Source organism: Aphelocoma coerulescens, chromosome 4 (genome assembly GCF_041296385.1).
Source record: "Aphelocoma coerulescens isolate FSJ_1873_10779 chromosome 4, UR_Acoe_1.0, whole genome shotgun sequence".
NCBI lineage: Eukaryota > Metazoa > Chordata > Aves > Passeriformes > Corvidae > Aphelocoma > Aphelocoma coerulescens.
In genome coordinates, this window is record NC_091017.1 from 21,774,092 (window position 1) to 21,794,953 (window position 20,862).

At 41.6% G+C, this 20,862-nt stretch overlaps 1 protein-coding gene across 5 annotated transcripts in view; it reads right to left on the bottom strand.

Moving 5' to 3' along the window:
• The window catches only part of SNCA (synuclein alpha), a 63,627-nt gene extending 51,195 nt beyond the window's left edge, over positions 1–12,432 (bottom strand). For 4 of the 5 annotated variants that reach the window (XM_069013047.1, XM_069013048.1, XM_069013046.1 and 1 more), the window contains exons 1-3: positions 12,345–12,432; positions 10,627–10,772; positions 4,494–4,535 (exon numbers count right to left, since the gene is read on the bottom strand). In XM_069013047.1, coding sequence (XP_068869148.1) covers positions 4,494–4,535; positions 10,627–10,747 — 163 coding nt within the window. In that variant the 5' untranslated portion in view covers positions 10,748–10,772; positions 12,345–12,432. Of the gene's footprint in view, positions 1–4,493; positions 4,536–10,626; positions 10,773–12,034; positions 12,320–12,344 lie in introns of those variants that run through there. The other variant, XM_069013044.1, reaches the window with a different exon arrangement.
• Positions 12,433–20,862: the final 8,430 nt, after the last annotated feature.

The following is a 20,862-nucleotide window of genomic DNA, read 5'->3' on the forward strand; positions in this document are numbered from 1 at the left end:
GAGCAACTATCCGGTGGCTGCTGTTCCCACTACTAACAGTATTTTGGGAAGGCGCTGTCTGAAGTACATTTCTTCCTCCCAGAAACACATTATCCTAGGAAAGGCTTAGTACATACAAACTCAAATGAAAAAGGAAAGAATCAGGCTGCTAACTGTTACTGGCACAACAGTAAGATACTGATAAAAGTAGCAACAAAAGCAGTATACTTAATATTGCTTCTATTTCAGACGGCCATGGGTTAGCCCCAGCTGGCAACTAAGCACCACACAGCTGCCCACTCACTTCCTCCCCCAGCAGAATGGGGAGGAAGAGAATTGGAAAGGTAAAAGTAAGAAAACTCATGGGCTAACTACAGTTAAATTGAAATACAATAATAATAGTAATAACAAATCATAATAAAAAGGAAAATAACAAAGAGAAATACATAAATCCCACAGGTGATGCAAATTAAAACAATTGCTTACCACCAACAAACTGATGCCCAGCCAGTCCCCAAGCAGATGACCTCCACCAACCTTCCCCATAGTTTTACTGCTCAGTATGATGCCATACAGTGTGGAATATCCCTCTGGTCAACTGTGGTCAGCTGTCCTGACTGTGTCTTCCCCCAATTCCTTGTGAACCTTCAGCCTCCTCACTGGTGGGGTGAAGTGAGAAGCAGGAAATGCCTTGATGCATAAGACCTGCTCAGCAATGAGCATCCCTATGTTATCAACTCTGGTTCCAGCACAAATCCCAAACAGCCCCATACCAGGTACTATGAAGAAAATTAACCCCATCCCAGCCAAAACCTGCGCAGACACAGCATAAGAAAGCTGACACAGGAGTTACCATAGAAGATCTCTCACACACTGCTTCAGAAATCAGAGCCATGAAGATAAATTCAGCAAACTATATAAATAGCACAGATTGGCAAAAGCAATCATAGTAAGGAGAGAGCCTTCTTTCCTGTCTCTAAGGAATAACTAAACATCATTACCAGAGTGACTCTGATAATGAGCTCCAGCCTGGTGACACTCCAGCTCTGAAACCCCAGTGACAGGAGAAGAAAAATCCAAGTAGGTTTCCAGTCTCACATATTTTATTGCTTACACGAAGTAGCAATGCGGAAAGCATTAAGGGCACACAAACAAATCAATTTGGAATGCAAGGGGTTGATTCCAAATTATTAAATTCATCTGAATACCAGGCTTAACGATCTTAAGCCATGAAGTCTTTGTAAAATTGGTATCTGCTTTGCATCACAGTGTTGAGAACCACAGTAAAGCAGCTTCTGCAGAGCTTTACTGTGTTATGGCCTGATTACTTCTTCTATCTATGCAGAGACTATCCCTTCCATTAAATGACCCTGGGACAGTGTACAATGACCACACCAAGGCTAACTTTAAGTTCTAATACTGACTATAGCGCTGGGCAAAAAGTATTAGCATTGAAGTTGACTTTTCCCTACTTATTACAGACAACTGGGTAGCATATGGTATCAATGTAAAACCTCTGGAGCAATTCAAAATAACAACTAGTTGCTTTCAACCTTGGACAGTAAAAGTAGATTCAAACCACAGAACTTCTCTGAATGAATGAAATTACTCTTATTGTACCAAATATACTTTTGAGTACATATTTCAAACAATAAGTTTGTCTTAAGTACTTGAAGAATTCACTTACAAAGATGCCACAAATATATTGGTGGTTCTTTAATTTATGCAATTTTCTGTAAGATACCTGAGGGAGTTAAAGAGCAGGACACCAATGAATAAGAATGTTAAGAAGAATACGAATGATCAGATAAAAGAATTAAGAAAAACACTTCACTATTGGTTTATAACTGTCAATATTGTGTCTTCAGTCAATTTCAGGACACAGACACATGGTTGAAGGACTAAGGGCTTTTTGGTTCTGATTTATTTACAAGTAGTAAATATTTGTAAATAGTAAATATTTAAAATAAAGTAAATACTTTTAGAATATTAGGAGATGGACTGTAAATATTTCATCTCTGATACAGTTCATTTCTGGGAGATAAGCAAGATGGGTGAATTATGCATTTACAGTCAAAGGCCAGGAGACACATTAATTACGAAGGCAAGTCTAAACACAAGCAAACATCCCATAAAACCAATGAGCAAAGCTGCTTTATCATCAGAAGTTCTGAGAAAGGGTGACCTGACAAATAACACACTCACCATATTCCTGTGAGCCACAGCCTGGAATCCTCATTTCACAGTATCTTGATGTCACTAAACCTGGTACAATCAGGTCACATTTAAAGCAAGAAACACCTCAGTCTAGTAACTTTGGGTTTGGAAATTAACTGACTGAAGAATGCATTTAGGTTTTTTAGCCCTTTAAGGCATGTCATTTCACAGGCATTTCACCAGCACAGAGGGTTAACCCACAACTTACTCAAAAATAGCAAAAACAATCAAGATTTTGGAACTCAGACAGCAAGAAAAGACTGACTGCACAACTGTGCACATACTCATTTTGATCTGTAATTCTATTTTGCATTTGATTGTCTCCAGCCCCTTGAACCATTTTTGTTTACATAACAAAGTGTTTACTTCACCTCAGGTTTCACATGATGAACTGGGGAGTTAGTATCATAAGACCACCACAGCTTGTGAACTCCAGTCATATGAAAAGAGACAAGTAGGTCTTTACAAGCGACTTAAAAGGCATTTTTATCACATTAACTGTAACAGCACTGATTTAAATAGATTTGATTTCTACAGCAACTTCACTACTATCTCTGAGTGTCTTCATATTACACCTCAGAATCACTACAGTGAACCCAAATCTGTTTTTATCTACCTTCTCTACTTGCCAGAACAGCTATTTATAGACTTGCCTTTTTTTTTCTTAAAACGTGTCCAAGCAGTTCCTCTACTCTTACACTAGCAAGTCCATGCTGTTTCACTTTGGAAGCCATGCTCTCTAGGTTTTGCCTGAAGTCTTCTCTTCTCACAGCCACATTTCAACCTGTTCACCCCTTGTTCATTTTCCATTTATCATTTGACAGCCAAACTAATCCCAAGCCGCCTGAAAGGCCAGAAGGAAGCAAACTGTGGCACAGAACCCATTATTCCCAAGTTTTGGGCATTTTGCTTTGTGTCACCTGTTTCCTAAAGTGTGTGAGGAGCAGCTACTGTTTTGCCTAACAGTAACTTTTTCAAATTTTCTGTTCATAGGCACAGCACGTAACAGAGGTGTTCCCCTTATGTTTAGCTTTACAGTCTGTTTTGTACCTTCCAGAACAAAATTCAAAATCTTTTCAAACCTGTTAAAAATTCTATCCACCTATTGAAAATTTCCTGCCTCACTAAACATATTGCCATCCTGTAAAGAGAGGTACAGCATTTGAGATCAGCAGTTTCTTTCAGGATGAAGAAGAGAAGTCCCCCACTGAGCTAGCCCACCAGAAGCCCAGTGCTTCAGCATGTTTCATACACATGCAAATGCCCTTGACTTTGACTCTATCACATCCCAGCTTGGTAAACATCACCTCTATTAACTTGCTTCCTACTGCTGTCAGTTGCTTCTCCCACATCTGTGATATTGGATATATGTGCCCCCAAATCTCATTCTACTGCAATCCTCTGCTGGTCATAGCAATGATCCCTCTGAATATTTCTCTTAATTGAGGTCTGACAAGCTGAGATTTGATATCTCATAACAGCATGCATGCTCAGCCTGAGGCCAAACTCTGAAAGACCATCCTAGATACTCTGTTCTGTTACTAGAAATGCTCTTGACTGACTTTTCAATCACTTATGTGGGTTGTGTATTAAGTAGTGACATTTGTTTACCTACCATTGTTTATCCTTTGCAGTGGCTTATGTGAGAACAGCTGAATGATACACCAGCTGTACACTAAGGAAAAAAATCCTTTTCTGCTACTTATTTGTTTTCTAATTTGTCAGGGGAAAAGCAACTTACATTTCTTGACCATGCATTCTCTTCACATCTCCAGAACTCCCACATTCTATAGCAGAAAATTACACATTTTATTCAATGCCCTATGGTCAGTTAAGGCTTTTCTGCACTCTGTATAAATCAAAGACTTCCATTCATTTTGCCCCTTAAAACAAATTATTGGTTATTGGTTACAGTTCATAGCTAAAATGATCCCTGCAAATCAATTTAAAATGCAAATCTACTCTTTTTTTTGGTGTAGAAATGCTATTGTGAATATACATGCATGGCATTAAATTCCAGGTTTCAAAGTGCTCTTGCTACTGAGAGATTAGTCAGTTTTAAAAAAACATTTCAAAACACACAACTGTGACAAATTCAAATCAAAACTCTGAAATTTGTTTCTTTCCTGTAAGCCATTTCCCTTCAATCTTCCCACCCAACCAGATCTCTCAATTTTCCTATGTTTTTCTCTCTTTCATAAATTGCAGTGCTCTCAAAAACCCACAATTTTTGAGAGCTAAATGGCTGGTTAATCAGATGTAGGAAAGAAGCTGAAATCAAGAGATAATGATCTTACCTGTTGTGACACCATGAACTACTCCTTCCTTGGTCCTGGAACCTAAAAAAAGAAAAATATTAGGTTGAAAATGCAAATTTTTAAGTACTGGTAAAGACTAGATAGATGATAAAGGGTAAGGATTAATATGTAGATTACATACAGTTGCACACAATATTTTCCAAGGTTATTAAAAGAAATCAAAAAGAAATTCTGTCTAAGAGAAGAGGCAAAACCATCAGTAAAGAACACCTGCATGGATGGGTACTGACTGTGGAAAGGTGAATAATAGTGGAAACACTTCTGCAGTACATACTCGAAGAAGTACATCCTTGCCATTTTCTTAACAGCTGCATTAAGGTTCCCACCTGGCAAACTCACACAGATGACTCTGCACAGAAACCATGCTAACATCCTAAGGAGGCTCATGCATGCATTTGGAGAAGCTCTGAGCCACAGTTTCCAGAAGATCCTTACAGTTTCACCTTTGCCCGATCTCAGTTTGCAGGGGTTGACAACCACTACTGAACTACAGAAAGGCCTAGAGGTTAAATTCACAGGGAACTGGTAGTGCTAGCCAGATTCAGACATCAACTAATCCAGAACAGAAGCTTCAAGCAGGAGATTGGTCCCACCCAAGGTCTGCTACATCCAGTGTCCTTGTTGTCACAAGCACATGTCACAGCTCACACCTGGAACTTGTGCTAGACTGAGCCATAACACAAGACAAGTTGTGTAAGCAACGTAACCCTGCCATGCTTAAGACCAAATTGATTTCTGCAACACTCATGCAAAAAAACCTTGACTTTTTAACATGCTGCATGAAAGGGAACAATCTCCTGTGTCTTTCAGAGGAAGAGAAACAAATTAGCACCTACTGCTGTTTAAAACATAACTTGGTGTCTTTTTCCCTACCAGCCCTCTTCTTGCCCTTGTCAGGTTCCATAATTTGGCTACATTTCAGGGATTAGTATCCATCTGTGACCTATGATGATTAACAGTGTGCAATTAACAGAGTTTATGGCTCCAAGTTAATCATCTTACCTTGCCAGAGATAGGATGACATTTTATTTTTCTTACTAACACAGAAATGACCTTATTTGTAATGCAATTTTTTTGCTGTCATTCAGTATTTGAGACATTATAATTTATACTTCTGACTTTACCCTTCTAACATAACAGAATAAAATGCATGAGCAGCAAAATATTAGAAAAAAGGCAACCTTTTGTCCAAAATTCTTTCCAATAATACAATTAAGCACAGAAATACAATATAAGCTCATTCATCAATATGTCCTATTTGCTACTAGTGCAAATTTATGGAACTTTAGCCATGTAGTTCTGGCACTATTAGATTGATTACACAATTGAAAAGGCTCTGTTACCCATGAGCAAGAGTAGAATAACAATCCATGATAAACACAAGTAAAAAAAATATTGCCTCAAGTAAAATGAAATATTCCTTTAGCTAATTATGAGGTTAAACAGCCAAGAAGTCTTTTTCCCTTTATTCCAATTTTCTCTTTAGACAAAGCTCGCTTTCTCTCACTGAAAAATATTTACCATTGAACAATTAGAAGTTTCATTATATGCAAAGTGTTCACCTCTAAGGACTTGTTTTAGGACTTTGGTTCTCAATTTTGCACCACCTTGAGACCTGAAGAAGCAAAGCACATGCTGGAATTCAAGCAGATGATGGTTCTACTGCCTTCTAGCAACTGAACACTGCTGCAGGCTCACAGTGTGTCTATTGGAATACTTAATATTCAGCACATGCTTTTAAATGCATTGTTAGACCTGGCCAGTATCTCATTCATGTTGTTGAACTGACTGTTTGCAAGCCAAACCACTAAAGACATGGAAAACTCTGAATTAGCAAGTACTCAGTTCCCTAAGGCCAGGAAGAGATGGATGGTATGACAGAAGTCCCTGAGGACCTGTGCAATGCACACATCTCCACAGGGACCTATTGCAAGTCAATTCTTACATCACTTGCTCTGATGTATCACTGCTATAGCCACAGCTCAGATAGGCTTTTCTTTAAAAAAGCTCAGCTCACAGACCCATATGGAACAGGGGTATGTATAGCCAGATCCATTAACTGGCAAACAACCAGCTAGCTGGTGTTCCAGACCCTATAGCATATGTTAGAGCTCAATAGTACTTGCCCCACTGCTGCACACTTGCATGCCAGTAGCTGTTTCTGCCGTCGCAGCTACAACAGCATCCAGAAGCACATTAGGATCTGCCAGAACAGGCCTATAAATAACAACAGTTGAATTCAGTAGGACGACTTCTGGCTGGCCACGAAGGAAAGCTGGTTGTCCTCATTGTTTCTGGGAGAAAGTAGCTGTCTTTCATTCTGGCATTCCCAAAATACCAATAGTCTTGCTCATGTACCCTGCACAACAAGTGGAACAAAGGAATCAGAGTAGGGATACTATAAAGACCAAGGAACATGACTCTGACCTAAGCCACTTAGAAGCAATAGTAGCACATGGTAATGCGACTTTTCCTAGCTATAGTACACATCTGTGTGACGGGAGGCAGAAAACTAAATGGCATATTTGCTTTTTTTCCCAATTATAAAAAAATACCATGGAGTCTCTTCATCATTTATTATCATTGCTGTCATTGTGCCAGAATGAAGGAGTGTATCAGCAGTTTGAAAATACATTCATTTCTGGACTATTTGAGATATCAACAGACTTCTCACATTGCTTAGTCACAGCTGGTTAAAGACAGGGAGATTTAAGTCCAAATTAGGGGACGGGGCAATCAACATTTAAGGAAAACACTTGCTTCCAAGTCCTCAAGCCCATTACTCCAGCAGCCGGACCCTGAGTCCCTTGACTACTCTGCTGGCCTTTCTACTACCAAAGGAAAATAAGGAACACTATGAAAAGAGAGCGCAGTGGAGGAGTTTGGATGGCTTTGCCAAATAGGTCATGACTGCCCTGTTCTACTCTAAGGCCATGTGCCAGCACGGGGAGTAGTAAACAACTCTGTCAGCCACTCTGCTGCTAATAAACTATTCCTTTGTTCTGCAAGCTTATGACACACCAAAAACGATCAGACTGGAAACTTCCATTCCTGAGGACTGAACACGCACTCAAGAGTCAACTGAGCAAAAGTTTTAGCTCCCTGGAAGCACACATGAAGTTCAGCAGACATTTTGAAGACTGCACCACCAAGAGTGTGCGAGCACATCCTTCTTACTCAGTTCCTGTTTCAAAGCCAGTGGGGATCAAGAGCTGTTAGTGTGAAGAGAGGAAGCAAGTGGCAGCACGTAAAGGATAAAGATGCACTTTTAAATTTACAGCACACACAGGACTGCTGAGCCTCAGTCCTCCTTTCCAAACAAGGACCAGGCCATTGTCTGACATCAAGAAAGGTCCTGATGCTGTGCTTGAATGAGTTGAGAGAACCACCAATTTCAGTCGCCCAGTGCTGAAGCCCATTAGCAGAGGAACTTAAGGATAAAAAAAAACAACACCCAACAGTTGAAAGCATAAAAACACATTGTAGACTGTATTGAAGGGATCTTGGGTACTTAAAAGGAGGATGGACAGTGGATTGAGGGAAGAAAGAAGAGATTTCAGCATGGAAAGAAAAAAATCCTCAATCCTCCAATACACTGCTCTTCCACAGAGCTCTAAGTTTCTCCCTCTGTCAAGGCAAATTTTCCTTGTGCCAAAAAAATACTAAAACCAAAACAAGAATAAAATAATTACAATGACCACACTTCATCCCAAACAGCAGCTGTTGTTAATAGAAATCTTACCAGGTAGAATTAGGTTATAATCTCACACTTAATAGTTAACAGCAGCCTGGACAGAAGGTTCCACATGTTTTCCATATTTACTTAAATTGCACTGATTTCAGTAGGAAACCACAACACCTAGGGGATCTGGATGAAAGACTTTGCATCTTCTTAATTCTCCAGCAGCAATGGGAGGCTGAATGTTATGAAACTGAAAATGATTAACAGGTCCCACTCAGCCCAGTGTTGTTAGGTTCTTTTTGCAAGATGTCAGGCAGCTTTCACAGTACAATCCGGCTGTGAATCTCAAATCTGAAAACCCAACTATAGAAAAATGGAGTGAGAAGTGAGCTCTAATGAATTGTGCTGCTCCTCTCCTCATAAAGGGGCTTCAGACCTTTTGCACTGCAATCATTATCAGCCTGCAGAACAAAAGATTACCACACTGGCCTTTGCTAATGCTGCACAGGGGAAGAGACACCTCTGATGTGTGCTTGGGAAGTAGACAGAGAAACATCCAGCTCCTTATTTCCCTTACCCTACCTGAACTTGTTGACACCTCCTGCCAGTATGGGCAAGCACACAACTGGACATGAGCTGCCAGAGCTTCCGGAGACAACTTCCAACAAAAGGCTCTTTTGCCTGCATGACAAACTGTGCACATAACTCTTTCCTCCTGCAAAGGAGGCATCTGGTAGGAGAAGGATCCTCCACCATTACTACAGTCACATGCACAGGTCCCTACCATGGCTCAGGGCTCTCCTAACCCCAGTAATTTATTCTCGAAAAAAATAGCAAGCCTGCCCTCCAAAGTTCAACCTCAGCAAAAGCATCTCTGAAGACAACAGGAAATCTGTTGTCTTTGGGAGCAGAACTAGGTTCAAATGTTATTATGGTCTGAATAACAGGTCAGGTACAGAGATTAATTTAGCATACAATGCAGGTTGCTAAGACAAAGAAACCAATCACCCCAGAAGCACAGCCAGAAGAAAACAAGGCAACAAAATAAAAAAGTTCCACCTTTGGAAAATCATTCCAACATGAAGCACAATATACAGTGGAAGAACATCTATTTTAATATCTTGAAAATGAGCAAACGCTCATTTTAAAATAGATTCATCCTACAATTAGTGTTCAAAATGACTGCCATCCCTGTTGGCAAGAGCACTGAGCTTTGCTATGGCTTAAAAGGAGGGAAGTATGTTCCAAATGAGTAGTCCATACTATCTGGAGCAGAAATAATTTCTTACAGACTGGCACTAGCCTGCAACAGCAGAGGGAATCCAAAAAAGGCACTGGAATACCAGAGACCTCAGTACTTCCATTGAAAAGAAATGCCTCTGGTTTTCAGCTCTGTTTAACTTCTGATACGTGCACATCTCCCTCGGTACACACAGCATCCATTACAGAACTGACCTGCTACAAAATCAACAGAACAGAAACGACCTACAGAAAAGGTTATCCTTTCCCCCTCCACTCTTTTATAGACTAGCTTTATTTGATGAATACGAGAAACAGATCCGTAATCACTTTTTTATAAATAACCACTTACTCATATAGTCTTGGCAGATTGCTTTTCTGTGAATTTTTCATGACAGCATTTGCAAGACAGTCCTCTAAAGCCCAATACTTGTGAAATGAAGACGACTATCACGCATGTACCAGTCTGGGATTTGAAAAGAATTTTATCCCTGGCTCTATGCAAGACATGTGTGGTCTAGAATAAGACACTTAACAACTGCTTTGCTACCTTGGAGTCTACCTGCCCTACCTCTAACTGTAGAGGCTCTTCCTTGAGAAGTCATGGAAAGTATCTGCCATGAATTTGCACTAGTAACTACAAGAGCATAAAATTAATTTCAAAAGATAACACTTAGCCATACAAAATGTTACTGTCAACATGCCAAGCAGCCAGCATGTTTACTACTCAGCTCCCAAGCTAACCTCTCAAGTGTCTTCTAAAATCCTATTCAAGCCCCACATGTTCTGTAGAATGCTGTGAAGCCATCTTCACCTCCAGCATTTACATTTTTTATATTTATTTTTACTGTACCAACCAGCCCTTCAGCCTTGATCGGGCAAACTTCTTGTGTGGAGTGCCAGCCAGCAACCTGCACTGTAAGGCACCTCCTATGACACAACCTCGTTCAGGAGGGTGCTACCCATGTGGCTCCTCCTCCACTGAGCAGCAATGCATGCCCAGCCCATGACACAAGAAGCAACATTTGGCTTCAAAGAACCAGAGCTTGGGAGGGGACAACTTTCCTCATTTCTTTTGCAATGGTCTCCTGTGAGCAGTTACATATTTTTTTGCAGAATAGGTCTGATGAGGATCCAGCTGTGAATGTCTGGGTGCACCAATGAGCAGTGTGCTCTCTGCTGCCCACCTACCCACATAGAGGACTCCCTCTTTCGTCTTTCCTGCTGCCTCTGCCACACCCTGCTTGGTTTTTTCTGCTGCTGCTACGACTCCCTCCTTTGCCTTGGAAAGCCCTTTCATGAACACATCCATGGCTGAAGACTTTCTTCACACAGCTCTAGAGAAAAAAAAAAGACAGTACACACTTTCAGTAAGGTTTTTCCAGCTTTTTATCCCAGAAAGTGGAAAAAAATATTCCAACTGAATGGAATCACAATTACATTAAAATTATATTATTTATATCCCCAAATTGTATAGCAATATGAAACAGATATCCTGTTTCCACAGAATCCTACAGAGAGGTTGCCAATAATGCAGTTCTGATTGGAAGATGGATTCATTGACACAAGTACCTTCCTTGCCTATGAAGGCATCATTTCTTCCAGAGGACAGTTCTGTTCATGCTCTGATTGCAAGATTTAGCCCTGTGATCTGATGATACTCCCATCCAGAGAAAAAAAAAGAGCCAACTTAAAGAAACACCGGCAACTTAAAAAACCAAACAAACAGACCACCCTGAAAACCAAACCACATAAACCAAAACCTCTTGTAAATGATAAATGTTTACTTGTTGTAAGAAACTACCATTACAACCCAGGACTGGAGAAAACAAAAAATGCTGCATTTCCAATAGTCCAGCATTTTGCACATAGTCCACATCACTCTTTTGGAAACTGAGTTTTCCTGAATGGGTTCCTTGCATGCACCACAACTCAGAAAATATTTTACTAAAAAAGCCAAAGCAAGAACACAGGATTTTAAAAGCACTGCACTAAAGCTACCAAGAGAGTCCTCTGGCAGCAATACAATTCAGTGCCACACTGAAACCACCAAAACAGTAATTAAAACCCAGAATCAGTGTCCCTTCAACAAATCCATTATCAGTAGTCCTTTCCCTTCCTCCACCCACACAGACAGAAGTGCTGCCTGTTATCTTCTCTTCTTTGCCAGAAGCGGAGTAGGAGGAATGGATGTCTAGGAAGGCAGCTGGGCTGTCGCAGCTTTCTACTAACTCGTGACGAGCGTGCGAAGAAAGGCAGTGTTTGCGCTCCAGCCAAACTGCCCACGGTACCTGCCGCCCTGGGGATGGCGAAGAGGGGGTGCCTTATACACAGCACCGGGGGGAGGCAGGAGCCGGCCCGCGGGACCCTCTGACTCCTCCGCCGGGAGGGTCCCCAGGTCCGTCCCCGGGGCAGCGCCGCGAGCAGGTGCGGGGGCAGCTGGGGACCGCGGGTGTGTATCAAATAACACAGGGACACCTGCAGAGGCAGGGAGGGAGGGAGCAGCGCGTCGCGCCCATATATGTGTGCGTGTATATGTAGATACACATATACAAACAGACACATACATACAAATACATACACACAGTGAGGCACCTACCGAGGAAAGCAGAGCGGCGCGACCATATGGGCATCCACAGGCTCCCGCGGACACGCCGTCGGCACACGGCGGACACAGCGCCCGGCTTCTCCTCCCTCCCCCGTGCCCACACGAGGACGTGCAACAGGAAATATCAGTCTAGCTACCTTAGGTACTATCTATAGATATCTCTCTAATTCTATGTACACACATACGCGCACCCCGCGCGGCTCCGCAGCCCCAGCCCAGCCCCCGGCAGCACGGACGCGGAGCGGAGCCGCTCCCCGCCCGAGCCCGCGCCCCGAGCGGCCCCGCCCTGCCCCGCACTCACCGCCGGGCTCCTCCGCCACCGGCGACCGACCCGTTCCGAGCGGGCGTGGGGCGGCGCGGGCTGCGGGCAGGCGGCGGGCGAGGCGCGGAGCGGCCCGAGGGAGCTGCCCCTGCTCAGCACATCCCGAGGCGGGGAGCGGGCCGGCTCTGCTGGCACCACCCCGGCGGCAGCCCCGCAGGCGGCGAGTGCCGGCGAGAGACGAGGGCGGGGGGCGGGAGGATGCGCCGCGGGAGGGAGGGAGGAGCGGAGGCTCTTGCCACGCTCCCTGTTGAGTATGCGCCCCCCGCCCGGCCCCCTGCGCCCACCCTATCACGTCTTCCGTGGCAGTGAGGGGGGCGGTGTGAAAAACTGGGAGCACCTGTTCCATGGACGCAGACCGAGAGAGAAGCGAGGATTAGAGACAGGCCAGGCGACTTGAGCCCCCTGGGACTCCGCACAGTCACCACTCCCTCCAAAGGCTGGAGTGCCTCATCTTAGAAGTGTAAGGAAGCTGTTGATGCGGCACACCCCTGTGTCACTTCACCAAAGCCGTAGAAAATCTTCCCTCAGGATCTAATCGCTTTTTCATCTACTTCCAGATCTTCAACCCTGAATGACTGCAGTTCAATGTGACTGTTCTCACAAGGTTCATGATCCCAGCTCATTTTAAGCACGGGAGGTGGTGCTCTTGCAGGTGTATTTTGAGTCTTAACTCTATTGCACACACATACAAGAATTTTCATCCCAAACGAAGAGCAGACTTGCCCAACCCCTACACCTCAGGCTAGCATCGTCCACCACACAGTCTATGGCCTCCCAAGCCTTAAGTTGATGCAGAGAAGTCACCTTCTCCCCAGAAAGGGAAACCTATCAAACCTCTCTACTTTGGTTGCAGAATATAAGCATGAAAAGCCAAGACCAGTAGGAGACAAGGAACTAGAACAGATGGACCTTCAGCTTCAGTACATCAATTCAAATCCTGCAAGACTTACAGAAACAGTTTGGGTTTTATCGCACTCCAAAAGGAGAAACAGAACGTGGCATAGATGAGATACAAGGTTGTGAGCTGCAAGGAACATCTTTCATCCATCATCCCATACAGACAGCATCCTTGGTTTTGTTTTCATGCTGAACATATAGTCCAGAGTCTTACTCTTGTCAGGTTTCTTTGTAATTTCTGTATTCTTTGGTAAACTTTCTTTTGCTTCATTCTGCTAGTAGTTTTAAGCAACCAAGCATTAAGCAACAGATTTCACTCTTTGTGTAAGAATGTGCAGACTGTAATACAAATCATTTTCTCATAATTCTTCCCTCAAGAAAACCCTAAAAAAAAAGCCCAGAAATTAAATTATGTAAGGCACCTCTCCTCATTTGTCCTGTGCAGCACATTCATAGTTAGTAGCGCAACAGCTAGATGTGGTATTTATATTTTCTTCCTATTTTGGGGAGAGGGCAATAGGTACAGTTCCAGACAGTAAATAAAATTTAATCAAAATCATATTCTTTGCACATGTTAACTGGTCCAGCAATTTATGTATCTTAGTATGTAAATTGGCTCATGCAAACCTTTCTGTCAGTCAGTCTCTACTAGCCTGAGCAGTAAACTTAGACCCCAAATTAGAATGAAAGTGAGTATTGAACCCTTATGTAAGTATTATCTTCCAAATTTAAAGAAGGCTTTTGTTTTTCCAGTATGCAAAGTGACTATGAGCACGAAATGTAGCTTTTTATCATGCTGATATAAATCTGGATAGACTTGTTGTATTTAATTATGTTAGCAAAAACAGATAATCCAGTATGGTAAATAACCTTGTACATTTATAGCTCTATTTCTGAAAACTTTACGAAGAAGAGCTCAGATGTTTGCAGCTCCTAGTTTTGCAAGCAGTCTTTTTTTGCCTTATGTTTATCAAAGGCAGGCATTATGTTCTGCTGTTAAACAAAGTAACAGCTTGTCCTTTAACAAAATCATGCAGCTAGAAATAGAGAGGTAAAGGCAAGAGGGATCAGTGTTCACAGCAGAAGTAAAGCTTAAAATTTCAGCTGTAGTATTCAAACTAGGCAGATGTTAAATTCTAAATCATACAGTAAGAGGCACAGCAAGAAAAAAACAATAGAATACCAATGTTGACACAAGAAATTCTTCATTCTGAAAATGAATGGGACTTAAGTGGAAAACAGAATTACATGTGGTAGAGAATGGGCATTGTATCTCCAAGGCAATTCCTATTGAACCCTCATTGTCTACAATAGCTGGTTGGGGTTTTTTTTAGGTTGTCTCTTCAGTACTATTAGTATCACAGTAAGTTCTCCCCTGAAGCCTTTTCTGTCTGAAGAAAGGATAGTGGCAAACAGATCGCCCACTGATCACATTTAAAACAAATTTTATTTAATGACACTGTTTACTTCACATGAGCATCTAGAGCAAAAATCAATTAAGTAGTACTAAAATCTTCTTTAATCCATCTTGCCTTGCAGTCTAACTTACTGGTTTAGTTGCTAATGATTAAGTACATCTATTTCATCACTATGAAAAGGACAATTATGGACAACTGAAAAAGGTTGCAGAGTAAAACTGATCAGAATGTACTGGTTTTGGGTTAAAAAATTCAAATGTAAAACTATTCATGTGGAAACACTGGAAAGGTGTTCATCTTGAACACTACATACAAAATCGACAGCTTTCTCCTATTTATTCAGAGTGACTCACACAGGCTCTCCGTGTTACCACAGAACTGATAGGTGATGCTCTTCAGAGGAAAGGTACCTTTGAAAACCTGAAAGCTGCAGTATGAAGGGAAGCTGTCTTAGAGCAGTCTATTCACAGTTAACATTGATTGCTCCACTGAAAGCTCCTACTGATTGCAGATAATCTGAAAATGGTCTTTTTTGGATCAATACATTAACTGTGAGAAACTGTGAACTTTTTATGCACATATAGTCCAGTCTTTGCATTTCTCACAGAACAGTTTACTATGTGGATTGCTTTAGAGGCAACTGGGAGTTCAGATCAGTTTCCTAGACTCTTGAATCATGGTGTTTGCATTTCCACTCAGCTCCCTCTGTGGACCATTGCTGACCATGCTGACCATACCTGTGTGCATAGCCCCTTTCTGAGAACTCAAAAATGTGCTCAATTTAAAAAAAGAAAAAAAGATGAAGATGACCTCATCTTTGCTTAGAGGTAAGCCTGGGGTTTAGCAAACCATTATCTTAATACTTATCATGCTCATAAGTGTTGTAATTTAACACTCCAGAGTGTGCATGGTGTTCCCATGATGTTTACTCAACTGAAAGTTAAGCACATGTATTAAAGCCTTCATATAATCAAGATGCAACTCATATCAGAGTTAATTTCCCAGTGGAAGCATTCCATTTATTAATTTAAAATTAATATTCATTATTATGCAGCAGTTGCAATTTCCAGTTCAATCCCATTGAAAAGATTTCTGTTTGTGAACTGTTTTGATAGATATAACTGGGTGCTCATTATGGGCTGGGTTATTGGATGTCCACTGTCATGCAACCATTGCCAAGAGACACAAATAGAACTGATTAAAAATGTTTTAATTGATCTATATGACATATATGTACTGTATCTGAGTACATGGAGCTATGTACACACATACACAGGCATACATACACATATATTTAAGGAAGATTGATGTATGTCTCTCATCTGGTAGATTTCAGCTCATCTACACTAATCTTGACATAACTCTAACCACCAGACAGAGGGGTCTCACAGCTTTATACCACCTCTGTTACAGGCAAAACCTGCCAGACCTTTACCTCGCCTTCACTTGCAGTCAATGGTGAAGTTACAGAGTCATCACATCTTTCATAAGCCATGTTAATATTTCATTAATTAATTAACCTATCTGGGCTAGAAATTCAGTGCTGAAGGGCGCAGAAACTGTCTGTTACACCTGGAACATTAAGCAAAGCTTTACTCTGAAAAGCAACATCTTGAGTGCCAAAGAAGCCATCTGCCAGCATCTTTGTACTCAGAGACAACCAGTAGGTCAGATGAGGCTGACCTAAGGGTGCCTGGCAGAATCAGTGTTGATTGTTCTTTAAGATGTTTCCCACAGAATCACAGAATATGCAGAGTTGGAAGGGACCCACAAGGATCATTCAGTCCTTCTCTTAGCCCTTCACAGGACCATCCCCAGGAATCACACCATGTGCCTGAGAACATTGTCCAAAGGCTTCTTGAATTCTCTCAGGCTGGTGTTGTGACCACTTCCCTGGAGAGCCTGTTCCAGTGCCAAACCCCTCTCTGGGTGAAGAACCTTTTCCTGATATCCAACCTAAACCTCCCCTGACACAACTTCAGGCCATTCCCTCAGTCCTATCACTGGTGACCACAGAGAAGAGATCAGTGTTTGCCCCTGCTCTTCCCCTCACAAGGAAGTTGTAGACTGCAATGAGGTCTCCCCTTAGTCTCCTCCAGGCTGAACACACCAAATTACATAGCACCAATGGGTTGATTGTAACTGAAGGAAACAATCACCTTACTCACATGTGATGCAGTGTGTTATCAGAACCTCGTATAACTGGAAATGCAAATGCTACAATGGTGCTGATGGTGGAAATCATCATGCAGAGTCAGGTCTGATGCCTGTCTTGTCCCAAGTTCTGTTTAATTGAGAAGCCAGCACCAGATGTCTCCAAGGTCAATGATAAGACATCCTGCTGCAAATATAGGCATCTGAGCCAGTGCAGGCGCAGCACATTAATTACCTGGATGGCAGCATTTCTCAGGAGCTGCACCAGGAGGGCAGCAGCTTTAATTAGATACTACAGTTAGTTACCAGAAAATTGTTTGAACAGGTGGAAAACACAAACAGGAGCATACTTCATTCTATCAAACTGTCTTCTTTCTGTAATTTCTAAGGGAAAGTAGACATCATGTAAAAGAAAAGTGGTGGTTTTCATTCAGATATTAAGCCATAGGGAAAACCTAAAGTCTTCTCTGGAAAAGGCAACACATGATTCTCTTCTCATTTCTCTGATTCCTACATCCTAGCTTCCCAGCCAAGCTGTCCCTTGGATATTTTTGCTGGTGCCACTCCGATCACCATGAACTCATAACACTGTCATCAGTTGCCAGCACATTTTTTGTAACACCAACTACTGGTCCAATTCAACTCCCATTCATGCTGATATTAAACCAGAGATTGATTCAGGGAACTAAAAATAGCAAAGGAAATATTATTGTAAGCACATTATTATCTGTTCTGGTTTCTTTGGCTCCTTTATTTATTACATGGAATCACTTACTGGAATCCTATCTTAGTGCAATCTCCAACCCACAGGCCTGTACCTTCTTGTTGATGTTTGTATTACCACAAAACTTATAGGAACTTGTCTTAATCTAAAATTCTTAATTTTAAGGCAAGGCCCTGGGCTATTAAAATTTCTCTATATGGAGCACAAATCAGGACATGGAATAACTGTGGGGAGCCATTTCAGCTTTCTTCACAAGGGGATTTCTACTCAGGTTTGGGCAATGTAGACAATCAATAGAAAAAAAATTACTTTTCCTCGCAATCACACACAAAATAAATGAACTTGTAAATTTAATTTAAATTACCATTCCAGTTACAGCCTCAAGCTCAGATCTTGGAAAAAAACCCCTACCTTGGAAACATTTAATTTCTGTTACGCTCTCCAATTTGTTTCAATTCACAAGCAGTTTGAAGCATTCACATTTGCAGTGATGCCCAGGAGGCAGGAGAAAAAGACTCAAAACATCACTTCAGTAAGGAACATTGTCCCTTACTGATAGTTAGGTAAGGGACAAAGGGAAGACAAAGCAGCAAACAGGGTGTCAGTGGTCAAAATTAAAGGCCACAGTCAAACCTAAGTTAAATTTTTGTAGTATCTCAATGAGGGGTTTGTCCAGAAAGAGACTGCAGGTTTTCAGTGAGTTAAGTAGAGATTTCTGGAGAATGATTTTTCATGTGTGAAGATTTCCTTATGTGTTTTGAAATACAGATGCAGAATTTGTGCAGAATCAGTGTCTCAGGAGTTTACCTTCTTCTTGTGGTACAAATCTACAGGAAATATTCAGAGTATTTAAAAAGCTGAATTTGTTTTCCCTATCAATATATTTTGGCATTCACTTCACTCATATCTGCTGATGAATGCCCCGTTGTTCTTGATATTTTATAGCCATGATCAGACAATTTTCTTGGCTCAAAGGGGCTTATTATCTTGGTTTCATGACAAGCTACCAACAGGGGAATAAAGCACAGATGAAGAATTTCAGAAGTAGTGAGAATGAAACAGGTGAACCATTCACAGTAGCTGATAATCACAGATCACTGCCTTCCTAGGTACCAACCGCCCTGTGAAATGAGAGTTTGACATTTCTGTAGCAGTAAATTCTTTGTACCTGTGGTACATACTCATCAATAATATTTTCTGCTGGCATCCTCATAACAATGTTACTAGGTGCTTTTGAAGTTTCCTCCAAAAATTCAACTCTTTCAGAACTACTTGAAGTGGGCATAAATCAGAATTTCCTCTTGCTATCCATGACCCAAATGCAGATTTCATTATTCTATGACTAGTCTGAATGCTCTGCTGAAGAAAGGCATTCCCATTCACCAGCAAACTTGAGTTTCAAATTGAGATATATCTGATTACATGCTTCTGAACTGAACATTTGAATTCCCAAACGAATTTTAATGTTCTTCACTTAAAATCATTGTGCTGAACACCTTAAAGAAATGTTGATTATTATATTTCCATTTAGTGATTTTAAAAGATTGTGTTTCAGTCACTGCTACTTTTGTCGGTTGTGAATAATACAGCATTTACTCTGCAGGGGTCATCTGTGCTACAAAGTACTAACAGCATGAATTAGAAAATGAGACCTTGACACTTCATTAAGCCATCTCAGTCTGAGAACAGCATTTTCAGCCTCTTTAACATTTTTCATAAGTCAGCTATGTTGCTCCCATGCAGTACCTTTTCATCCCAATGTTACAGTTTTGCAGTTTTGACATATTTGAGTGTGTAGTCACTGAAAACCACCATCTCCTATTTTTTGCTTCAGTGATCTCCATTTGACTTTGCCTGTCTGATTTGGGCTACCATTTAGCCCAGCTCTGTGGAAGACTGATTCTTCACAGAGACCACAGAACTAACTTTTTATATGGCGTGGTATGAGATGCTGAGTCAGCCAAAGCTATGAGGTGGATCTCACTTGTCCCCTTCTCTAAAGGTCAAAACATTCAAAAAGCCAGGTGTGATCAGAGTAGAATCTAAGCAAATAACCCAAATTTTCTAGTGAAGTCAGGTTAGATCAGACCAACTAATTAGCCCAACTGAAAATAAAAATATTTGTACCTGACTTTGTCCCACACTGCTGTGTTCTGGCAGAAGCTTTTGCTTCCAGATCAGCTCATCATCTTTCTGAGTTTCAGCAAGCAAGCCCTGCACATTCCCCTTTGGTCCTTGGGAAGGCCTTCATCCCCACCTGAAACCAGGGATCTGCTCTCTGCTCTTCGGTGCCATTCCACAGGCCATGGGAGCTGTGGGCTTCTGGCTGCAGGTGGTGCTGTATGGCCCTGCCATAGGCCCTTCCCTCCCTTACCACCCCACAAAAGAGTTTACAATCTCTTTCTGCCTTCTAGGAGATCTTCCTGATCCAGTCTTCCTAGGCCATTTCTCATCAACCAAGAAAGCATTCACACCCTTTTAGGCTACCCTGAGATCCAAAACTTTTGTTCATTTTAGTATCACACCCATTGAGCTTTGTTGCAGAGACACAGCTGTGTCATGTGCACTCCTCTAGATGTGGGGATACTACATAGCTCAAATGTTGTACTGAAATCCCGCTGAAGATGGTGATGGTCTGAGCATGTAGAAAGCAAATGATGTATTTTAGTGTGGAGCACTAACCCAAGTGCTAGTGGCACTAGTTTGAAACTTTTTTCATCTGCTGTTGTGATTACAGATTTCAAACAGACTGCCTGCATGTGACAGAGCTACTTCCATTTAGTATTCATTGTAGAAACAGCAGAATAGTGTTAATCAATAGATCAGCAGGATCCTGTTGCAGATTTCCTTTGCAATTGTAAGGAGAGAGAAAGATATTTCTTGTAATAAAACCCTATCTGTGTAAGTCCACAAAGACAGGCTTGTTCTTTCTAGCTGAGAATATGGTGAGGATCAAATGTGTTTTTCTCAACAACATGTCTGCATAGGCACGTGTAGGAAGACCTCAGACTGCTGGAGAAAAGTGAGATTATTCTGGGAGGCTATATAGCATAACTCAGCTCTGCTGAGAAGCTCAGTGTGATGTACAGCTTCCAGATCTAAGTAATGCATGGAAACAAAAGGGCCCTCTCTAGCCAAGGGTGTGCTGCCTTTGCAGGCTTAGCTAGCTTGTCTATGTTGCTGCAGCTTCTATAAAAATCTTATTGAGTCTCATTTATAGAGTAGATCAATACTTCAGCTTGCATGCCTCCTGCATGTTTAGTCTTTCCAAGCTTTGCCTTGTGCCGTGGTTTAACTTTGGTGG